We start from the raw sequence: 23,682 nt of genomic DNA on the forward strand, positions 1-23,682 counted from the left end.
CCAGACTCCAATTCTTTCAAGACTGAGTGCGTTGGGCAAACTTGTACCAGGTTCACAAACAACTAGTGAGCCGGAGCTCATGTGAACAGTTATTTGCGCAGATCCAGCTTCCCCTAAGCTGTGCTGATAATCAAGGTTCAGAGGTTTGCATGCAAAGGAAGGCATCCTCCTTTCCAGCTGCCTCCTCCCATCCATCAGTCACACCAGGCTGAGCCCTGCCAAGCTATGGGACAGGGCTCTTTAGTGAGTCGTGGCTGCTGGGAGTTACTGTCTTCATATGGTAGGAAGGTGTCAGTATTATTAAACAAGAATAAATGATTTTGTATTCCTGCTTTTGTCACTGCCTGTTGACTTTATTCCAGATCTTGACTCTGAATAAATATACAGTAGGTTGGTTTTCCAGTTATTCTGTTGTTAGCCTAAACAATGTGGTGCAGTGGTTCTTCTTGTGTAAAGGTAGAAAAAAGGGGTTACTTTCTCAGTGAAATGTGCACATGAATGAGGGATGAAAATGTGGGAATATTTTGAATGCTTGAGAGTACTATGACTTTTTGGCAATGCTGGATGTGTTTGATGATGGTGTATGTTAGGAAATGTGTGTCCAGATTTGCAAAAGAGTTCTGGGAAACCTTACTGTATATGCCCTCATCATTGGTCAGAAATAACTTAATTTAGGGAACTCTTAAAACCATCCCTAAATTTATATGAGTTCTTAATTCTCACTGATGTGCAGAAGTACTTACAGAAATCAAACCAAAGGAAAGACTGCATGAAGTCCTTACTGCTAGCTGGGATTTTTTTCTGCTTGTGTGAGCCAGGAAATTTTTTCAATAAATGGTTAACACAGAAAAAGCTACAAGCATTTTTTAGCTTTTTTGGAAGTACTTTTTAGGTTCTTTCCTCTGTCCACAGTTCTAAAGGATCACAGAAGCTTAAAAAAAAATAGTGGGTTTTTCATTATTATGACAAAGCAGTTTTTTCATCATTTAAAAAAATACTACATCATGTTTCAACCATAATGTATTGCTTTGGCTGGTTTTTACCTCCTTCCTGTCAAAATATACTGTTGTATAGCTTGATTCAGCATAGAGAATACTAGTAGAGTTGAGTATATCTGGGTAAACTATGGTGCACATGTCTTTTTGTGTGTGTATATGTGATGAGAGACTATGTCGATATAGTAAAAGTGTTACCAAATAAACCAGCCTGTGATGGCATGTCCTGTAACAATTGATTTGCATTCAAAACAGGGCAAAATGTATTTGCAAAATGCATTAAAATATTATGGAAATGTCATCTTCTATTACTCTCTGTTCAAGCAATTATGCTGCTTGCTATAATAGATAAATTTAAGCAGTTACGGGGTACATATTATTTGCCCTAGGTAGGAATTCACAAGAAATTATGTATTTCTTGGCCAAAGATGTTTGCTCACAAATTAATTTTAGGATCTGAGCACAAAAAATGTAGAGGATTTGGCCACCCAGTAGTCATGAAGGGTCCTTGTCTGTCACAGTTTTCTTATTTTAATGACTTTGTTGAAACAGGATGTGGATCTCTAAATAAGGTTTTAGCAGCCTCAGTTTCTATTAGAAAATTTTGGCTTTGGAATAGCGACCTGTGGGGAGAAAAAAAGGTTGCTTTGTACTTTAACTTCCTACAAGTTTTATGACTGAATCCTATGAAACAAGTTTTCCATGGGAGAAGAAAAATGTAGCTGTTTTTAGATTTTCTTTCCTTCTATTTCTCCTTTTAATAATTGAAAACTACTGTTCATTATTTACATAAAGCTGTCTCACTTGAGCCTGCTTTCCATAACCTTTTCCCTCATAAGAATTCTAGGAATTTGCTGGCTTTCCTCAGGGGAATCTTGGCTGTGTTTTATCTGTGACTTTAGGCCAGAGAGTTGGTAATTTCTTCAAAGTAACTTACTATGTTTAAATTGTATTTGCCTCTGCATAGATTCCCCATTAGGGCACATTCAAGAAGTAATGTACCTAGAAGAATATGCATTTTAATTCAATGTTCAGCCTTCTTGGTAACTGCCAGTAAATCTCATATAAAATGGAAAGCCCCTTGGAAAAAAATACTAATAATGCAAACCCCTAAATGCCCAGAAGGCAAAGTATTTCAGCTGTTTTTCTAAGACTCTGCCACTTACTGTTTCCCTTTTTGACTCCTGACTTGCTCTTTTTTTTCCTTTTTTTTTAAATGAGGACGTGTCAGAGCCGGAGGCCTTAAGCCGTGTATAAAATGACCCCGACGCAAACCTCCAGCATTCCTCGTCTTTCCCTCTCTCCAGCTGCTAACATCAGCCAAGGCAGCACACAGGCTTGGCTGCTGCCAGCTCCCTGGCTCTCCCCCCTGCTCCTCCCTTCCCTCCCTTCTCCGCCTGCCAGTACAGTCAGCGCTGCTTCATATGAGGCACCATTGTAATTATTTGAAATCTCAAGTACAAGAGCTGCTGTTGTGACCCTTCAGCTGGTATCAGCTACTGGAGGGCAAGGTGTGGGGAGGAAGGGGCTTTCTTCAAAGTGTACAGCTTTTTCTCGGGTGAATTGCTCAGTAGATGTTTTGTCTGAAGTATTCAAATAGAAATGATTTGAAAGTCACCTGGAGAATGCAAGGGGTTCTTTAGGTGGAATTACATTTCCTGGAGAGACTCCTGAATTACGGTGTCTCACGGATTCATTTTCTAACTCCTTCTTTCATGTCCGTCTTCCACAGGACATTTCAAAGATGGTTTGGCTGCCGTTGAGGCCTGGAGATCTGATGCCACGATGAGGACTCACACACGGGGAGCCCCAAGTGTATTTTTCATACAGGCGGTTTGCTTTGCCTTTGCCTGCGGCGCCAGGGAGGACCAAGACACGATGGTTCCCTTTGTCAATGCCAACTATGACAGCTACCCCATGCTCTACTTCTCCAAGGGGGACGTGCAGACCCTGCGCTCCAGGCCAGCACCACGCACCGGCACATCGCGGCTCGTCTGGTGGAAGCAGTGCAAACCATGCTGTCCAGTCCCCTGGAGTACCTTCCTCCCTGGGACCCAAAGGAGTTCAGCGCTCGCTGGAATGAAATTTATGGCAACAACCTTGGGGCCCTGGCGATGTTCTGTGTGCTCTTCCCTGAAAACATGGAGGCCATCAATATGGCCAAGGATTACATGGAGAGGATGGCGGCTCAGCCTAGTTGGTAGATTTTTGTCTTTTTTTTTTTTTTTAAGTTGTTCTTTTACTGTATAAACTGCTTACAGTTGGAGGAGTGAGTGGATGAGTGAATTGCTTAACTTATGTCAGTTGTACTAATATTCACTTTAACAGTGGCCAACTTGCTGAATGCATTTACCCTCATCTGGACCAGCACTGACATACAGCTTTTCACCTCACAGGACTTATCTTCTTGAAAGCTGATGCTGAAAGGAGCATGATCCTTTGTGCACCACCCTGTTTGCTGTAAAAAAAAAAAAAAAAAAAAGTAATCCAAACCCACTCTCAGTCAGAAGGCAGAAAGGAGTTTCACATCTGGTTTGTGGCAAGAAGTGCTAAAAGTGTTGCTTTCAATTTTTTTTCCCCCGATTCATAGCTTTTGGGTCATTAATTTTTCCTTAGGAAGCATTTAGGGAAAGGAGACCTATGAAAAAGGTACACTTAGGTGTAGATAAAAATGACACTCTTGGGCTTCTGCAGTCTGCTCTAACATCTGTCTGAGCTTTATTTCAGACTGGCAGCATCACTTGGCTGCATGGTTCTTGGGCCTCTTCTTAGGACATACTAGGACATGATAGTTGTCCGTCTGATTACTGAAACTGCCTGAGTGACTGGCATTTTGATGACCACCTCCTGGAGTAACTTCCCCTGGATGTGAGTTGTCATCCCTACAAGTTACTCTGTCTTCTCTGTGCCACACTCTTTCTATGGGGACAGAAGTTAATGTTCTCACTGTAGGAGTGATTCTAGGGTTGAGGCCCCAAGGTCTCGTCCTTTTCATACCCACCTGCAATTTATCTCCTCTTTTTGCTCAAGGACACGTATTTCCCCTACCTCCCTGCAGCAGCTGCCACTTGGTGCACCTTGTGGACTACGGCCCAGGATTGCTGTCACTGTTAATAAGTCAGAGGATGGGAATGTGGGCTTTGCCAGGACAATGTCATCTGCCCAGGACAGCGAGATGGAGCTGGATGGGGCACTGCTCCCTTCTGTCATAGCTGCTCTTCTACAGCTCGTGGTGACAGCGCTCATCAGAAGTGTGAGTCAAGATTCAAGTCAGCACAAGAAGAGAAGCATTAGCTGTTCAAGCAGTATTCATTGCTCAAACTACTATTGCTTACCTTCTAGTAACCAATAGTAGTATTCTATAAATGTTATCATTCCATGGGCCATCACTGCAATTATGCTGCATTTGAGCTAGCATAACTTGGGATCTGTACCTCCTGAGGGGCATGATTGAAAAGGCATGATAATGTTCAGGCTCCCCTGCACTAAGTATTAAAATGGTGAATGCCACAGAAATACATGAGCTAGAGCAAAATAAGTGATGGGAGACAGAAGGGACACACTGGCCTTATTGCCTGCATGTCACAGAAGAGAAGACATGTGGGATTTAGGATGAAAAGTATTGTCTCAACAGTGGTGGTAATTTCCAAAAATCTTCCACTGAAGCATAGCAATACAAAGCTTCAGTCTTGGCTCTGGAGACAGTGTGTGTTTCTCCTGGCACACTGACACAGGGATATAGGTTACAGAGGTGAATCCAAGGATGTGTGGCCATCTCCAATAGGAGACAGACTGCTCCAAAGTCAACACCTTCCTCCTTAGTTTCATTGTTCACACTCTTTCTTAACTTGTTTTGAGTAGGGTATAGTTACATGGCCATCTGTTTTAGTGAAATAAGAAAGAGGAGGAAGTATTATTTTGAGTAGGAGAACTTATTTGTGTCTGTTTCTTTCAGTTTTCCTACATCTCACTCTCTGTCTCAACCTTGCTTAAGAGTCTTACGTCCTGTGATTCCTGCCCTGGATTAATTGTGGTTGTTCTATCTCGTTACAATACTCTCTCCTCTGTCCCAGCTGACCAGATACCAATCAGAACCAAGCAGATATCCCATTTCCACTTGGCTTTGATATTTACCTGCCTCCAACTACTGTTTTTTCTCAAGCAAGTAACTTGCATTACCTTGGTGAAAGAGAAACCATGCTTTTCCCATCTTTCCCTTCTGATGTAGATGTCCCATTCAGAAATTAATGAAGGTTTAATCAGGGTTCTCTGCTTTGCAAAAGAACTGGCTGCAAAATGCTCAGTAGTAGTGGAAGTGCAAGAGGAAATTGTAAACATAGGCAATAGAGCTGGGCTAAGCTGCCCTTTGTATAACCTCCAGCTGGCCAGCTCTTCAATGCTGTGGCAGAAACATGGATCTGGTTTCCATTTTTGTTTCCCCCCTGAGAACTTGTGTCTGAATGCTGTCAGCATGGATATTACTCTAAAGCTCCATCAGTGGTGGCAGTAATATAGATCTCTCTCCCTTGTCCAACAGTGGTTTTCAGAAAAGTAGGAATGTGACATCTCTGAGGCATGTACTGCACTGTCTGGCTTTGTTCAAATAGGCTGGGTTCAGAGGCTGAAGGACTAGGCAGACAGATTACATAAATTTGTTTTTCCTAAGAAACTCAACTTAAAAGTACCAGAAAACGTTACTGCACGCACTTACTCCACTGAGGGTAAGACTAGGAGAATAAACATGATAAATAGGAGTTGTGACTTATATGAGCTGTTCTGGCAGTGTCACAGTGGTGGAATTTTTTGTCCAGTCTATCTAGGCATGTTTGGTTTTCTTCAGACTTTGCAAAAGTGCCATTCTGGATGATACATTATGATTATTGTCCTTATTAAATAGTTTGAAGGCACATGTGTTCTGATCAAGAGGGTGGAAAGAAGGAGCAGTCTTGATGTTGCCTGACTTTGGAGCCTTGCACATTAGGAGAGTCATCTGCCAGAGCTCTTCATTTCATCAGGAAAGAGGGCTTTTCCAAAGAGTTGTCAGTAAGGTTAGTAAAACAGGCTTCTCCTTAGACCTCCTTAGAAATGAGATGCCAAGACTGACATGTAAATTTTCTGGAAAAATATCTTTTTTATCATTGACAGATTCATCAACATGTTGGAAAGTTAAACCTGGCATTGGCAGCTTAATTCTTTCAACGATATAATCTGGATTTCTTTTAACTTCTGCTGTCATGGCATTGATTCTAAAATAGCTTTAGAATTTAAAAAACAAACAAAAACAAAAAAAAAAAAAAAAACACCACACACACAAAAAAAAAAAAAAAAAAAAAAAACCACCCACCAAAAACCATTAAAAACACAAAAAACCCCCAAACAAACCAACCAACCAAAAAAAACACCCAAGAAAAAGAAATTGTCTTATGAGTTTCCTCTAGGTTTTTTTTTTTTGGCAATGTTAAGCAAATTTAAGGCTTACCAGAAAACAAAAGAGTATGTTTTTAGCATGTGCAATAGTTGAATAAAAGAAATATGGTTTAAAATGTCACTGGTTATTTGTTTCAGGATGCTAAGGATGCTCGGAGGTTAAGTAGACTGACTGACATTTTAAATTTCTTCTTTACATTAGTGGAATCCTCAACAGTCCAAGACCATTCAATATCCCAGGATACAATTATGAGAAAGTCTACTGGTAATTGATATACAGGGAAGGGGCATGTAGTTAAGAACTCTAGTCCTTTCTCATCTATTAAAATAGTCATTTTATGTCACATAATAAAGTACACCCATAACTGAGTTCCCATTTGTGTCAGCTAACAGAGGTTGAGCCATTTGTCATAACAACCCATGTTGATAGGCATGCTGCTCATTAGGAGAGCATCTCTAATGGCTACATCCTGGAGTAGGTTTACATTTTAAAATAAACAGAGGGGCACTGGATAGCATCTAACTATAACAATCACCCAAAATTATATGGGAACAACACCGTTGTGGAGACTAGCAACAGCAAACGAACATACATTAATATTTTAGTGGACGTAGATGAGCATTAATGGGTTTGCTTGTAAAAATTAAAAGCTGGTTTAAATAAACCCCTTGGTTTTCCATGGATTGGATATCTAGATAGTGTCTAAAATATGGGAAGTTTGTCCTTATATTTGAACCTTTTTTTAGAGGGAACAGAGGCTATTGATGTGTTTTCTGGCATTTTATCTCAGACTGGCCCCCAGAGCACTCCCCACCAGAAGGGCGTTTTGGCCAAGATCTGTGCTCGTGATTCTTTCCATATGCTGCTGGCTCGTCCCGTTCCCGTACCGAGCAATGATGTAATCCAAATCACACATTGTTCAGAAATAACAGAGCAGTCAGATTTCTGTTTTGGACAAAGCAGCGAAAAACTCTCTTCTTTACTAAGCCCACCTTACAAACAAGTGCTTGGCAGTTCAAAGATTCTGCGCCCTTCTTGTAGCAAGAGAGATGTTCTGATTTGCAGTGGTCAGAAAGAGATTTCTGTGGATTTGTTTTGGATTTTTTTGCACATAGTTGATGCCCCATTTTTAAAGACAAGTATTTTACCAATGTGCAGTAAAGTGTGGGATTTAACAGCGGCTCTGTGGGTGTCACAGGGCAGATAATTACTGTCAAGCACATGCAGACATTCCAGGGAAATAGCAGCAGCTAAGGAGAAGCTAACAGGAGGCTTCAGCATAACAAATCTGTGACCTTTCCGCTGCTTTCTTATAAACTAGCAATCATGTAGCCTTCTGTTAGTCGCTGTTTATTGCAAAGTATTGGAGCATCCTGTAGGACCCTTGCTGTTAGTATCCAGATAGTGCTAGATCTTGAACACAGAGGCTTAAGGTAAAAATATATATGTGTAAGTAATTAAATGTGTGGAAAATCATTTAACTAAAATAAATTAATATATGCCAAGTTGAAATAAAGCAAGTCTCTGTGCTGACACAAGAATTTATAACATCTGTTTAACTCCCAATAGTCAACCAGCAATCACATTCAAAGAAGACTTTGGGGGCTTTTAAAAAGTTAGTATAAAAGAAGCTGGAGGATGCTGATATGCTGTCTCCTACATAGAGAAAGAAAAAGAAGGGTAGGAGGATGAATTTGATATCTGGAATATATGTTGTGTAAGTGAAATATTAAATCCTTATGCTGTTTTTTATCTTCTACATATGTAATGTTTAAAAATAGAAATTGCGCATATCTGCAAAATTGCTAGCTAGATTTTGGAGAGCTTCTTTAATACCTAAATAGAAGATAAATTGGTGCTGACATTCTGTGGTAGCTACAGGGAGCCCACTTTGTGACATGACTGGTATAAAAATTTGCTAAAACAAGAGCTGGCAGCAATCTCCTGAAATAATAACATAATTAAATTTCTGTGTCTGCTTAATAAGACACTGAGAACAGCTAAAACAGAGTCAGTTCTGTTTATTAACGTGTCAACACAGAAGCATCATAAAAGCAAGCCCTGTGTGAAAAGGACTCTCTTGTGATCAAAGCCAAAAATGAGAGATCTGAAAAAAGCATCGAATGATGATCATAGACCAATGAGGAAAAGAGGGAAAGAAGTTAAAAAGTAGGTTAGAATTTTTAAGGAACTAAAGTTTTACTTCCCTCTCCATAGCACCTAAGCAGTACAACTCTATAGTAAGCTCTTAAAAGTCTGTCTATATGTTGCCTTTTTTCCCCCATACTGACATGAATGTAGCCTTTTACATTTAACCACTCCTTTGCCTTTCTTCCTGTCAGCTGAGCTGCAATGAACACAAGCGTGTGAGATTGGCTGCTGCTGAAACATGACTGGTAAAGAGAGAGGGGCAAACCTGTTTTGCCTTAGGCACCAGAAACATAAATCATCCATTTTTCAAGTATGTTTTTTATTTTTTAACTTTGTTGTTGCAAAGGATCAAGCACTAAGTTTGGGCGATAATAGGGTTTTTGCTTGGTAGCCAATCAGAAAAATGTGGAAAGGGTAAAAGCTGAGAGGTTGGTATTTTTTTCAAAGAGTCTTTGTTTTTTCTTCCCAAAATGACAGTTGTAGAATATTGCTCCATTTATTAAGAAAATATTCCACTCAAGCACAAAAAGATACTTTGTTTTGGAGACTTTGTAAGAAAAATATTTTAAATTTGGTCTGGTTTATAAAAGTAACGTTGGTGGTCTCATTCCCTTGGAAGGTGTTCTCCCTCTTGATATACATACTTTGTCTAGTCACGGGAAAATAGTTCTCTTTCTTGCCTGGTGGGAGGTTTAGAGCTCTATCTTCATCCCTCAGAAGCGGGTCAGAACAATAGCAACAGTGCCAAGGCATTGCCCTTGGCAGTGGGAAGACTGTACAACTGACCAAGAGGTCAGTTTGCCCCATTATGTGCCTTATTTGCATCCACACAACACTTAGTGTGCAGACTCAACCATGCTCACAGCTGGCTACTATATCCGAGGTAGATGGCATTGAAATGCATTACAGGGCTGATTTACAACTAATTTTCACTTCTAAGCCATTAGAAGAGTTCTCACTTCATTTCCTTTGCATGCACTTAGTGAGATTGAGAATTTCAGTACTGGCAGGGAGTACTGGCATCCTTCTTTTAATCTACTCCTCCAGGAATTATTCTGCATAATTTGTCATGGGAAAATTTGGAGCATTAAAATTCACTATGTGGATTACTTTGTAATGCATGTGTCAGGATGTGCTTAATTCTTCATTTTGCATGCACTGATACCGTGTTAATTGTTGACCTAGAGGCCAAAAATCAGATCTCATACTACTTGGAAGGGTATTCTATATCTCAGATTAAAGAGGATTATTTTCCTATATACTTAAATTTGTTTTTAAGAACTGGATACACAGTGAAGGAAAGATGACTGTAAACATCTTTAAACATCTGTAAACAGATCATGATCAAGGAACTCACTTGAGTAGGAGAGTTTGATTTAAATCCTGCCTTGAACTGGCCAGATAGGGGTTTTCCCTCTTGGCTTGTATCTCTGAGAGAAATGCTAACAGAATCATAAAGAGAATTGCTTGGGTTGGAAGGGACATTAGAGATCCTCCTGTTCAAACCCCTGCACTGAGCAGGGACACCTTGGACTAGACAAAGTTGCTGAATGAAAACCCCATTCAGCCATGAACAGTTCCAGGTTTGGGGCATCCACAACTTCTCTGAGTAACCTGTGCCAGTGTCTCACCACCCTCACAGTCAAGAGTTTCTTCAAATTCTTAATCTCCTTTTTTAGTTTTAAACCATTCCTCATGTCTTACCATTATCTGCCCGCAAAACCCTCTTTTTCATATGTCCCACTTTAGTACTAGATGGTTTCTCTAAGGGCTTCCTGGAGACTTTTCCAGGCTGAACAACCCTACCTCTCTCTACCTCTCTGCACAGGAGAGGTACTCCAGCAATTGAGCATCATTCTGGCATTCTCTGGACTCACTCCAACAGGTCCATGTCCTCCATATGTTGAGGAGCCCGAGCAGTTTGCAGCAATCCAGGTGGGGTCTCACCAGGGTGGAGTGGAGGAGCAGAATCCCTTCCTAGCCCTGCTGGCCACGCTGTTTTGGAAGAGCCCAGAACAATTGGCTTCCTGGGCTCTAGGTGCACATCACTGGGTCATCCAGCTTCTCATCCACCTGAACCCCAAAATCCACCTCTGTAGGGCTGTTCTCAGTGAATCCTTCTCACAATCTGTACTCATGTCTGGGACTACCCAACCCACATGACCCTGCTTTCAGTAAGGAAGTAGTTACTTGGTAATGAATAGTGGGAAATTACAGAAACACATTTCTACTGAGAGAAGAGGCAGTAGTAGTGTCAGGAATGTTGTCAAGAAATTGAGAGGTTGTATTGATCTTTTTCCATCCAAATTTTAGGCAGATGGTATGCTTATTCAGAGCTTGGAAATGCATTTAATGAAGGTGCCTAGATCAAATGCAGCATGCATTATGGTTCTTGGTGCCTTCAATGATCACTGGAAAAAAGGGTCTAATCCCCTTCTTCATCATTGTTCATTGTAGAAGCTGGCAAATCTAAAACAGATAAACCACATTGCACCATGCTAAAATTTTCTACATGTAGGAAATCCATACTGCTTATCTGTAATTCCAGCCTTACCCATGATCTCTTATTCCTACAGTTTCTTCATGGAGGATTTATATCAAACTCTAAATGTTTAAAATAAAGTAACAAAAATATGTTAGGACACAAACGAACAAAACTTTAAAGAACAGTCCAGGCATGTATTTATCCTATGCCATTCACAGGATTTGTACAGACAGCAGTTTTTTGTGCAGAGCAATGTGTATGGCTTTGGATGTTTATGGAGTTTGGTCATGAGGTAGCAAACCTGTTCAGCACTTTTTGGTCTTTCATAACCTCCTCAAGTTTCCAGACAGGCACTTCTTTCAAATATACTTATATGTACAGATACAGGACTATAAGTGTAAAAAAGGTACTGTAGGAGTGCCTTTATCTTTTAGGATTTAAAATATATTTAGAATTTTTGGAACAGTTTACTTCCTTTGCTACAAGTGCATATGTCTGCAACTAAGTAGTTGTCTATATTAAAGAACTCGTTATAGATATTTTTATTTACTTTGGATTTGCTTGTTTTTGTAACATCTGATGCCTCTAAAGGCTGACAAGGCTAATACAGCCTTGAGGTAGAGGTTATTTGTTGTCATCAGACACAGTCAATTATGAAGCTGAAGTTCATACTCTCTGATGTTAAGTTTTAGTCTTGAGTGGCTTAGAAAATAGCTTGTTGTATAGGGCAAAGTGTTTTTACCTATCATCGTATAAATACATTCCACTTTTCTTAGTAGTTAATAGCCCTGAAAACACCTTTTTCACATAAATTGGTTCAGTGATTGCCTGTGGCTCTGTGCTTTCCCCCAGTTTATCAGCCAGGCTGTTTACCAGGTCTGACACTGGGGGATGCATTTGGGAAATGAGAACATAATTTAGATACAAAAACCATGTAATGCTTGCTACTTGACCATTCTTATTGTGAATCATTTACCACATGTTTCATGTACTTTTTTTTGGTTTCCTTGAAACTAAGTTAAGGGGGTACACTGATTTATAGCTACTAAAGCGTTTTTTCTTCAAAGGAGCTTCACCTTAAGAGCTGATGTTGACTGTGGGTTTGTGTGTTTAGAAATTAAGATCTTTAAATTGTCGTCTTTAGTTTTCTCTATTACTTGTGTGAATCTCCTATGTGAAATTTTATACAAGACTTAACTATAGAGAAGTGTAGTTTGAGGGGAGTTATGACAAAGTTGCTTGTCCAATCCAGGCTGGCTAACTATGTCAGCATGTGTGATAAGGGTGCCTAACATAAGGGGTTTATACTAAAAGGCTGTGAGGTTTGTTGTGGTTTCGGTCTTTTTCTTTCCTGAAAAGATCAGGAGTCTAAATGCAGTTATAAATTACTTCTCAATCTATCACCTGCCATATAGAAGACTGCTTTCTGTTTTGTCAGAAGCAGTACCATGGAGATCATTATATGCATACACTGTAGAAATTGATATGGTATTCTGTTAGATACTAGAAATAAAGTTAGCATACACCTTAACAGTGAAAGTTGCAATAAATCAGTTCCACTGGCAAATCTCATTTTAAATTAAGTCAAGTAAAGATCAGGTTAAAGCAGAATAGGTTTAAGCAGAACCTAATTAGGAGCTTGTGTGTTGTTAAAAGGATACTGAACTTTGAATTAATTATTTTAAATTAGCTCAAATTCTTTCATTGTACTTTTCTTCTACTCTGTATAGCTTAGCCTCAAACTCTTTGTAATTGTTCCAAGCAGATGCCTTCAAAGTGAAATTTCCTGTACCTGTTTGAACTCTGATTTCTGAATATAAAAATGTTTAGTGAAACTAAAAATACTTTGGAAATTAAATTTGTTATATAGCTGATCAAAGGAATTTTTCCCTGTCAAAGGATTCCTGACAGGATCATGGTGCCAGAGTATATATATAATATTATATGTATATAATTGGCATAGAATGGAATTTTTATTTTTTGTATAGGAACAACATTTTAAGAGCTGTTTCAATTATGAGGAAAGATGAAGCAGAAATAATTGAGACTGACAAATAACCAGATAACTCAGGCTGATATATTTAGTTCAAATCTGTGAGACAAATATTTCACTTTAAAAAAGAAAAAAATATTTAACTTGACTGCAAGCAGAAGATGGGATCAAAGTTGAGAGAAGGTGATCAGTTAAAACTGTTGTAAAGTCAGCTGATCAAAAATCATACAGAGAGTTTCCTTACATGGGAGAATGAATGTGCCAAACTTGAGTTCTTCCAATGATTTAAATAAGCGGAAATAAAAATTAAAGGTCTTTTCTTCACTTGCATATGGTGTCTTTTACCATCATTGCAGTGCCTTAGGCTGATGGTCATAATTTCTAATGGTTATTAATTTTGGAATGCCAATAAATGCTTCTGTAGCAGAATTTTTTTGGTTTTATTTTACTTTGGGGATTTTTTTTCTCCCCTGTTCACACTGCTGCTTACACAAATGAAGATGAAATCATATTTGTAGTGTAATAAAGTAGTTGAAACTGGAATGTGTGTGCCTTCAGAAGCATAGCACCTTTTCTACTGATTGCAGTAGGACAGTCATCTCAACAATTTAAATTAATTTCTTAATTTATTTAAATTTATTAAAAATAAAAGATAGATTGCAGAAAAAAGTGAAAGAGGACAACAAGTATGAAAGGAAAGCAACTGATGATTTTTCAGTTTATAAAAGTTTATTTTCACTATGTATTCCTTCATACTTTGTTTTCTGTAGAACTGTGGCCTGGAAGTACTGTAAGTACTGCAGAACTAAAGCCTATAATCACAATGTATACTTGATTTAAGAGGAATATGTGTTCCATGCTACCTATATTATGAATTTTCTTGGTAAAAATTTAGTATTTTGCTAAGTTCAGTGTAATTATAGGACACAAGCTAGTAGCTCCTAGAAAATAATTTTTCGGTATTGAGAGCATTTTACCTCTTTTCTGTCTTAGCATTCAAAAACCCCAGTGTTTATTAAGAATGTTAATTCAAGGTGTAGTAAAACTAAATTTCCTCTTCTCTACTCCTGTTCTTGAATGAATTTGGGGCACGAAAAAGCAGCATAGTTAGTTGTTTTATAATACTTGCTTTAAAGACAGTTTTAGTCTCATAGGCACCATTTATCATCAACTGACTCCTTTGGAAAAGAAAAAAGATTTGTTACAAGAGGTTAGGAGTATAAACCATGGCATATTACTTCATCACAAAAGTTATATCAATCTTCTTCAGATGAATAGATTCCATTTCTACAATGTACAATCAGTGTTCGGCCTATCTTTCTCCTAGCAAAACCCAGAATATTTCAAACATTTTTCTAATATTTAGCAACTTAATCTTCCTTTGAAGATTAGTTGTCCATACTTAGGATAGAAAAGAATAGTTAGGGACTTGGTGAGTAGCTTACTACTGTGTTAAAATTCGACATGAATCATCTAACTTTGGAGACTTTTAAGTCATATACATATCACAAGTAAGGGGGAAAACTAAGTTGGTGAAACTCGATTAATTGTCATCTTTATTTATTGACAGGCTAGTGAAGGATGCTCCCTGGGATGAAGTCCCTCTTGCTCACTCCTTGGTTGGTTTTGCCACTGCTTATGACTTCTTGTACAGCTACCTTAGCAAGATTCAACAGGAGAGATTTCTTGAAGTAATTGCCAATGCCTCAGGATATATGTACGAGACATCCTACAGACGTGGATGGGGTTTCCAGTACCTTCACAACCACCAGCCTACCAACTGTGTGGCCCTGCTGGCTGGAAGCCTGGTTCTGATGAATCAAGGTATGTGCTAAGCCATAGGAATGTTTTTTTTTGTTTTATTTGTTTTGTTTTGTTTTTTTTTTGAAGTGTATCAACTTGAATCAGCCACTTAGGCAGCAAAGTTTAGGATTTGATAAAAATGCTTCTTAGTGTACAGCAGTATTGGGTTTTCTCTTTTCCTGCTTAAAATTTCATTTACTGAATAGAACAGAAGTCTGCAGGCAGATATACAAGGCATGATGTGTGTGTATATAAGTTCAGTTTTCTAAGTGATTCTGAAATTCTTACGTCATTGTTTGTAAGAGTTAAAAATCCTCTTGTGTCAGTTTGTCCAGTCCTGATTCATGGCAGTGTCTTTCAGAGCAGATTATCAGTGTAAAATGATGCACTTAGTCTACTTACACAAAGCATTGTGAAAGTCAGCAGTCAGAAACACCCAGTGCTCTGCCTGGAGCCTGACAACAGGATAACCTGGACTTTCATCCAAGACTTCTCTCCTGTTGCCTGGGTGAGCTGCAAAAGTGTATTTTTCATTCCACAGCTTAGGATCTTTCTTCCCAAAAGCCTTTTCTATGGAGATGCGCAAGGCTGTACTTTTTTCCCCTCTGAACTCTGCCATTGCGTCCCACAAGCAACATTTGTGCCAGGTTTCCTCTTCTTCTTTGCTTCGGGGACATAAAACTATCCTTCCCATTTCCAAGGTGAATACCCTGGCCAGTAGCTTTGCCTGCTCTGTCGAAGGGCTATCCCTGTCCTTCTGGACAATGCAAGTCACAGAGTGAGAGAAGAAAGCAGGTAAGAAATCCTGACTTTAAACCTCAGAGGTACTTCAGCTGAGAGATGGAAGTCATGGAGCCAGCTCCTGCTTTTAAGAATGAATCAGTATTTCATCAGGTGATTATTTTATATGTGCTAGAAGTATTTGAAAACATGATTCCCAATGGAATTACTTATGCACTGCAAGTCAAGGAAAATCTAGTTTCTGAATGCTGGTGGTGTTGCCTAGCTGCTCAGCCCTGCCAAGCACAGGCACAGCTGCACATCACTGGAGCTCTCAAAGAATTGTGACAAAAACCTGTGGCAACTTCTGTTTGGAGGTTCATTTTTTGCTAAGTGCCTGTCAAAACAAACACACTGAGTGATGTGTGTATGTTGAAAAGCATCAAGAGCATGTGTGGAAGTTATTCCCTATCCTCCTGTCTTGCCTTCCACAAATTGAAGACTTGAGCCATGTTTATTCAGTGGGTTTGCTAAATTTCATATAATTCCATCCTTCCCTAAGCCTTTGTTGGTGCAGAAAGCTGGCAGTTTGCAAGATGATTCAGCTTTTCATTAAGGTATTGACCATAAGTATGCCTTGTGAAAAACAACAAAACATCACAAAGCTGGGCAATATTTTTTTCACTAAAGTGATAGTGTTTGGGGGGAGAAGGAAGGAAAAAAGCAGGAAATTAATGAATTCTTGAGCACTTTGAAATATAGTAATATTTCAAATGAAAATAGGTCAAAACGACTGTATATTATAATTAAAATTCTGTTGTTTTGATATAGAGAACTTAATTTTTTTTAAATAGCAACTTAAACGAGGTTTTTCTGTTAGTCTAAAATGAAAAAAAAAAAACAACCCACCTGTAATTCCAATATGAAAGAAAATAATCTGAAAGAGAAAAAAAGGAAGGGAGAAAAGGAATGAACATGTATCAGATACATAGCAATTGCAAATAATGTATCCCACTGTAGACCTTTCTCACATAAGGTTTAAATTCCAACTAGAAAGTTTAAACACAATTCAGCTATTGAAGCTTGTAGAGACTAAATAGCCAATTTAAAAGAATGTAAATGTTGCCATAGGGATGAAAAGTTAAACTAATTAAAGTTAATTCTAGGCACATGCATATGGCAAAATCTTTGCACTTAGACAATCAGCTGTTCAAAATAGAAACTTGAGTAAACCCTTGATATTAATATAGATATGTGATTTATATACTGCAGAATTTAAGTGAGATTTCTTTTGGTTTGTCATGTAGCCTGACAGGGCTTACTTTGTTCATGTCAGTATATTATTATTCTTTCAGTGTACAAATGTAGTGTTATAGCATAGATATACCCTAAGTAAAAAGAACATTAATGCATTACAATGGTAAAAGCACTGTGCTGGACTGTGGCAAATAACATTCTTGCAGCAGTCAAAAACTAGCTTCCCTTTTATGTCACAAGGGAAAACAGGAGTGGAAACATTCAGGATCTTATTCTGACAGACCACTGTGCTGCCAACTCCATGAAGAGCAATGAAAAAATGTCTTAATAGTTGTGAGTGAAGTGGAAGTGAGTAATACCACTGCCACTGCTGCTCAGGCCTTCCCCATCACAGTTTCCTCTTCAGCCAGGCGTTCAAAGTACTGGGTTAGACTCAGGTTGTCTCTTTTGCTTAGGCTCTGCTATTTTTTTTTCTCAGTTAACTGAGAAGGATTTGGCAGCCTTGACTAGTAGGATGCTTGAATTACTCATCACTGTGATGAGCGTAAATACAGTGTTGGTGGCAATGAGATGAAACACTCTGAGTAACAAGATTGAATGTAGCTCCTTCCCCCTTAGCCAGGCACTGCTTCAGCACGTAGTGGGGTGTAACAAGTGCCAGCTGGGCTTTGCTATAGGGTGGAATTAAGTCTGGTTATATCTGTGTCCAGAGACTTTGAGCTGGAAGAATGCTAAGTTGCCATGTAGAAGCACAGGGCAGTTGATCTCTGTTTAGTTGAGCTCCCTCTTGCTACTCAATCTAAAAGAAAATAAGAGAAGGCACATAGCCCTTCCTCTGCTGGGTTCCATGTGCCGAGTTCTGCAATACATAAATGCGGTGCTGAGGCTTTCATGGTTGTGTTTAGTGAAAGCAGACTGCACTGAGAAGGTTTCTAGGCACCTGCTACCAGGTCTTCATTTGTGTAGAGCAGACCAGAGTAGTAAAATCTCTGAAATGCTTTTCTTTAGAAAAACTAAAACTCCTTAGGGATTGTATATGTGGAGGGTGAGAATTTATCTGCATGAAAGATTAATTTTATTCTGGAATTAAGGAATACTTTTGGAATTACCCATGCAAAGCTCTTCCTAAATAGTTTTTATTTGGATAACCCTTTAGGTTGTACAACACACTGAAAATATAAGTAAAAAGAGCAGGTCATAAAATAGAGCATGAGTTAGTAGAATATCAGTTAGCTGCAGCTCAAATGTGAGCTTTTTAACTTTTTAGTCTCTGTAGATCTCCTTACCACACTGGTGATCCTGCCAGTGAAAAATGACTCATCAGAATTGTTGCATTACTGGAGCCCTCTAGTGGGGTCATTGGTTTGTTTTCATAGAGCTTTAATTTGAATTATAGCTTGGTTTGGCCCTTCCCTTTTTTGCGTGTCTTGAATGTGTTAAGGAAATTCTTTTTAAGTTGTAAAGTATAGCCCCATATTATTGATAGATTTTCCCATGCTCATGTGACCTTGCTTTGCTGTGTTTAAATACAGTATTTTATTTTTCACAGTAGAAGTACAGAGATGCTGCAGCAGTAGGTTGTATTATAGACCCCTGGACTGCTACCTTGCTGTGAAGGATCCCAGTGTGGAGTACAGAGAGCACCATGTATGAACCGTTCTGTTGTAATTAGTTTTGCCATTGTGGTTTTTTTTTCAGGCTACCTTCAGGAAGCTTACTTGTGGACCAAGCAGGTGTTGGCAATCATGGAGAAGGCAGTAGTCCTGCTGCAGGAGGTCACAGATGGCTCCCTCTACGAAGGGGTGGCCTATGGCAGCTACACAACCAGATCACTGTTTCAGTACATGTTCCTTGTCCAAAGGCATTTTGACATCAATCACTTCAGCCACCCCTGGCTCAAGCAGCACTTTGCATTTATGTACAGGACTGTCCTGCCAGGTAGGTCCTTTAGGTGAATGAAGATGAATGCCTAATTTTGAAGCAGCAATAAATGTCATACTTGAAATAGGCCATTTTAAAAGAGCACTCTACTAGGATTTTTTTCAAAATAACCATTTCCTCGGATTTTACCTTCAATAGTCATCAAAACAGTAACATCGTTGTTTATCACAGCTTATTAGAGGACACCTTCCACTAGCCCAAAGCCCCATCCAGCCTAGCCTTGAACACAGCCAGGAGTGGAGCATCCACAGCTTCACAACCTGTTCCAGTGCCTCACTATCCCCACAGGAAAGAACCTCTTCCTTAATATCTAAACTAAATCTACCTTCTTTCAGTTTATAAAGCTGTTACCCCTTGTGTTGTTTATTTGCAGGACACTTCATTAGGAACTTGTGTTGCTCAAATTCCAGGTTAAAAAAACTTAGATAAGTCTCTTGGAACCCCAGATCTATCCATGTGTGTAAGGAGGGCTGAATTGCTGGCAGTTTTGGTATGCCAGCACAGGCACAGAAGGATTGTGCTGACTCAATGTGAGACCTCAGGCATCCTTTGGGGAGAGGTTCCTTAGAGCAAAATGAACTCACACTGATGGTTTTAAGGTGAAGCTCATTATTTTGTTCTTCAGGGGCACCTCTGGTTTTTCCTTTGGAAAGTATTGATTGACATAAAAACATAAAAGCTGTAATGGGAAAGTTACCTTTGCCAGACTTCAGTGAGGAGAGGAAGTGGATTGCATCTTACATTTTGTGTAATACTTTGGTTGTCTGTAGCCCAAAGCCAAAGGATAAAGTGAATATTCAAGTTAGCTGCAATAGGAGGAAACCGTTCCTGTGTAACCTATTTATGACTCATTTAGAAGCAGGTCTAAATCATCAGAAAAAGCTGCTTCTGTTTGCACCACTTGGCTTCACCATCACTCTTCAAAAGCGTCTTTGTATGCTTATTTGTTCTTTCTTACATTCCTTTTCACTTTTCCCCCAGGGTTCCAGAGAACTGTGGCCATTGCAGATTCCAACTACAACTGGTTCTACGGGCCGGAGAGTCAGCTGGTGTTTCTCGACAAGTTTGTCATGCGCAACGGCAGCGGCAACTGGCTGGCAGAGCAGATCAGGAGCCACCGAGTGGTGGAGGGCCCGGGCACGCCATCCAAAGGGCAGAGGTGGTGCACTCTCCACACTGAATTCCTCTGGTATGAAAGGGAATGAGTGGGCTCAAAAGGAACCTGGCAGCTGTTTGCTGTTTGGTGGTAATTCATTATCTTTAGATGTGTACCACAGAGGCCAAGGTCAGACTGCCCGTGCCACCCAGGGTTATGAGGCCCAGAAAATTTTTTCACGTAGCACAGATGCACAGGTTGCCACAGGGAATACCCTGGTCTTGTCCTACATCTGCTTTCATGGTTTCTTTCCACTGCCTATTGCTTTCATAGAATACAGGCAATTGCAAAGGAACTAAAAATTTGCCTGTATGTAGTGGTTGTTTACTTTGTTCTATTCTAATGGAGTTTAATCGTGTCGTGTTCTTTATAATGAATTAGGTGAACATTTAAATCATAATTTTCTTTCAAAGGTTCTGTAAAATTGTACAAACTTTCTTTTAAAAGCTAAATAATCCAAGCAGTAAGGTACTGTTAACTGGATTTGCACGCTAATTTGCAAGTTATGCTTGGAAAAAATGCCATGCTAGATGCATATTTTTCCTTCCAATTTACAGCTATGCTAACTTCTATGTCAGTCTTCTAAAAGTAAGAATTTAAAAAGACTCAAGAAGCTTTAGATCCGCATATGAATTATCTTAGTTTTTAGAGATAACAAGTATATTTTGAGGAGTCAGTGTAGCTCTCTCTGTCTCTTGCAAAAAGAATCTTACTGAATATCTGTTGGTTTGCACTTATGATGTGCACATTAGAGAGCATGTTTGCTAGGCTCCAAGCAGCCTTCATCTTGCTGCTTGTAAAATACAGAATATCTCCTCTATAACCTCATCACATCACTGTTTTCTCCTGGGTCTTCATGGGAATTCTGGGACTGCCTAGATCCTGTCAGAAGCTCCTGGTTATTGTAAGAATAAATCTGATTCTGGAACCGTCTAACAGAAATGTTAATGGGCTTAATATGGCTTTGTTTCTTTTGGTTGCTTAAAACAATGCCAGAAGGTTAAGTTTTGGGTTGGATTTTTGTTGTTTTAACTGCCATAGATAAAATTGTAGTAATTTTAACCTTTTCTGGAATTAAGGCTTCTTTTTAAACAAAATATCTTATATCTTACAATTTATACAAGAAAAACCATGAAAATTTTTTTCAGTCTAGTTTGGAGAAAGAAACTAACACACATTAACTGACAAAAATAATAAACATCTATCCTTCGGAATGCCTTTTTTAATTTTTAATTTATTGCCTGTTCTGTTTGAAGACTACAGACTTCTGTAATCACCATTTTGGGGAAACAGATACTCTCCTTTTCTTTGTTAAGTGTCAGTAAAAAGGCAAAAATGCTGATGGTTTAGGCAGTGTTTACAGCCTGGTGTAATCTGCCTTTTTTTAAGATCTATGCTATAGCCAGTAGTTTTATGCCTATATAGCACAGAACATGGGTAGTTTGAAATTACTGGTACTCTTATTTTTGAACTGCAGAAACATTGCTTGCTTTAAATGCAGAGCAGATGCTTTCACTTATTGTTCTGTAAAAAGCGCACAACAAATTTGTTTAGGGATTAGGATGATGAATAATAATTACAGTTGTATGACTAGGAAGCATAACTGTGTGCTGTATATTGTTGGCTTGCACCTTGATGTAAATAGTGGATTTTTTTTGAGTCTTGTGCAAGTGCTGATAGTGGAATCAGTCAAGTGATTTTTAACCCCATTTTTCTCATCTCTTTTTGCAGGTATGATGCAAGTTTGCGCTCTGTACCCCCACCAGACTATGGAGTTCCTAAGCTGCATTATTTTGAGGACTGGGGAGTGGTAACTTACGGAAGTGCTCTGCCAGCTGAAATCAACAGGCCTTTCCTTTCCTTCAAGTCAGGAAAGCTGGGAGGACGTGCATATATGATATTGTTCATAAGAACAAGTACAAAGAGTGGATCAAGGGGTGGAAGAACTTTAATGCTGGCCATGAACACCCAGACCAGAACTCCTTTACTTTTGCTCCCAATGGCGTACCTTTCATAACAGAGGCTCTGTATGGGCCAAAATACACTTTTTTAAATAATGTGTTGATGTTTTCCCCTTCTGTGTCTAAGAGCTGCTTCTCCCCATGGGAAGGGCAGATTACAGAAGACTGTTCCTCAAAGTGGCTTAAATATAAACAAGACTTGGCTGGCGACTGTCAGGGACGGGTGGTTGCCGCCACAGAGAGAAGCGGGGTAGTTTTTATCAGGGGAGAAGGAGTGGGTGCGTACAATCCTAAACTGAAGCTGAGAAAATTGCAAAGAAACCTTATACTTCTGCATCCCAGCTTCTCTTGCTAGTGGACCAAATCCACCTAGAAGATGACAGCCCTCTGGAGGCAGCGACAAGTTTCTTCCACAATACGGATGTGCCTTTTGAAGAAACAGTTGTTGATGATGTTCATGGGGCCTTTATTAGGCACCGTGATGGGATATAAGATGTACTGGATGGACGACACTGGCCACAGTGAGAAAGCCACCATTGCCTCCAGGATGTATCCCCGGGGCTACCCCTACAATGGAACAAACTACGTGAATGTAACGACCCTGCTGCGGCACCCCATCACAAGGGCCATTTACCTTTTCATTGGGCCCTCTGTGGATGTGCAGAGCTTCACCGTGCGTGGAGATTCCCCGCAGCTGGATGTTTTTGTGACCACTGCTGAGCACGCCTACGCCGTGTACCTGTGGCCCGTCGAGGATGGCTCCCGCTCTGCCTTTGCACAGGTTATTGCAGACCGCCAAAAAATTGTCTTTGACCAAGCCTCTGCCATTAGGAGCTCCACGGTGCCAGAAGTGAAGGACTACATGGGGATCGTGGAGAGGAACCTGCAACATTTTAAGCCTGTTTTCCAGCAGCTTGAGAAGGAGATCCTGTCTCGTGTACGCAACACAGCCAGCTTTAGGAAGACTGCTGAGCGCCTGCTGAGGTTTTCAGATAAGAGACAGACAGAGGAGGCCATTGACAGGATATTTGCAATCTCACAGAGGCAGCAGCAGCAACAGCGTGGCAGAGCAAAGAAAAACAGAAAGGTAGCCAAAGGCTACAAATTTGTTGATGCCGTTCCTGACATTTTTGCACAAATTGAGGTAAATGAAAGAAAAGTGCGACAAAAGGCACAGACTCAAGCACAAAAAGAGTTGCCTGTAGACGAAGACGAAGAAATGAAAGATCTTCTGGATTTTGCAGATATCACTTATGTGAAGCACAAAACTGGGGGGTCGGTGAAAGGCCGATCAGGGCTGGCACAGATGGTGGCGACTGCTCGAAGTGCCCCATCAATATCAGCTTCTTATACTCGCCTCTTTCTAATTCTCAACATTGCTATTTTTTTGTCATGTTAGCAATGCAGCTCACGTATTTCCAGATGGCCAAGAGACTGCATGGCCAAAGATGTCTGTATGCAATACTTTTAGTACAGCTGTATATTATTGTGGCTGTATTCTTCCTGTTCTCAGTCACAATGTTAGCGGAAGACCTCTACTAGTTGACCAGTTTATGGTCATATATGTCTATGCAAAAGCATTAACCCTAAGGGCCAAAGTTTATATCTTCTCTTCTTTTCTTTTCTTTTTCTTTTTTTTTTTTTTTTTTTTAATCTGAAACATTCCAAAAACATCTGGGGAAAGATCATTTTCAGACCAGAAGGGATTAAAGGATAGGGCAAGCAATAATATCTCAGAAAAATCAGTACTTAATAAGTACTCCCCCTTTGTGTTTTGAGTTGGGCCTCACAT

The 23,682-nt window shown here is 39.6% G+C and overlaps 1 protein-coding gene and 1 long non-coding RNA gene across 3 annotated transcripts in view; both read left to right on the plus strand.

The window, feature by feature from the left end:
- The window catches only part of LOC136359053 (uncharacterized), a 945,479-nt gene that overhangs the window by 233,497 nt on the left and 688,300 nt on the right, over nucleotides 1-23,682 (plus strand). The gene's annotated exons all lie outside the window — the stretch shown is intronic.
- On the plus strand, nucleotides 2,732-23,377 carry LOC136359044 (dermatan-sulfate epimerase-like). Its single transcript, XM_066315298.1, is given in 9 exon segments — nucleotides 2,732-2,946; nucleotides 2,949-3,195; nucleotides 14,623-14,876; nucleotides 18,531-18,770; nucleotides 19,755-19,962; nucleotides 21,661-21,818; nucleotides 21,821-22,222; nucleotides 22,225-22,322; nucleotides 22,324-23,377. Coding segments are annotated over 9 exon segments (2,739 nt in total). The 5' UTR covers nucleotides 2,732-2,780; the 3' UTR covers nucleotides 23,290-23,377.

This window comes from Sylvia atricapilla, chromosome 3 (genome assembly GCF_009819655.1).
Source record: "Sylvia atricapilla isolate bSylAtr1 chromosome 3, bSylAtr1.pri, whole genome shotgun sequence".
Lineage (NCBI taxonomy): Eukaryota > Metazoa > Chordata > Aves > Passeriformes > Sylviidae > Sylvia > Sylvia atricapilla.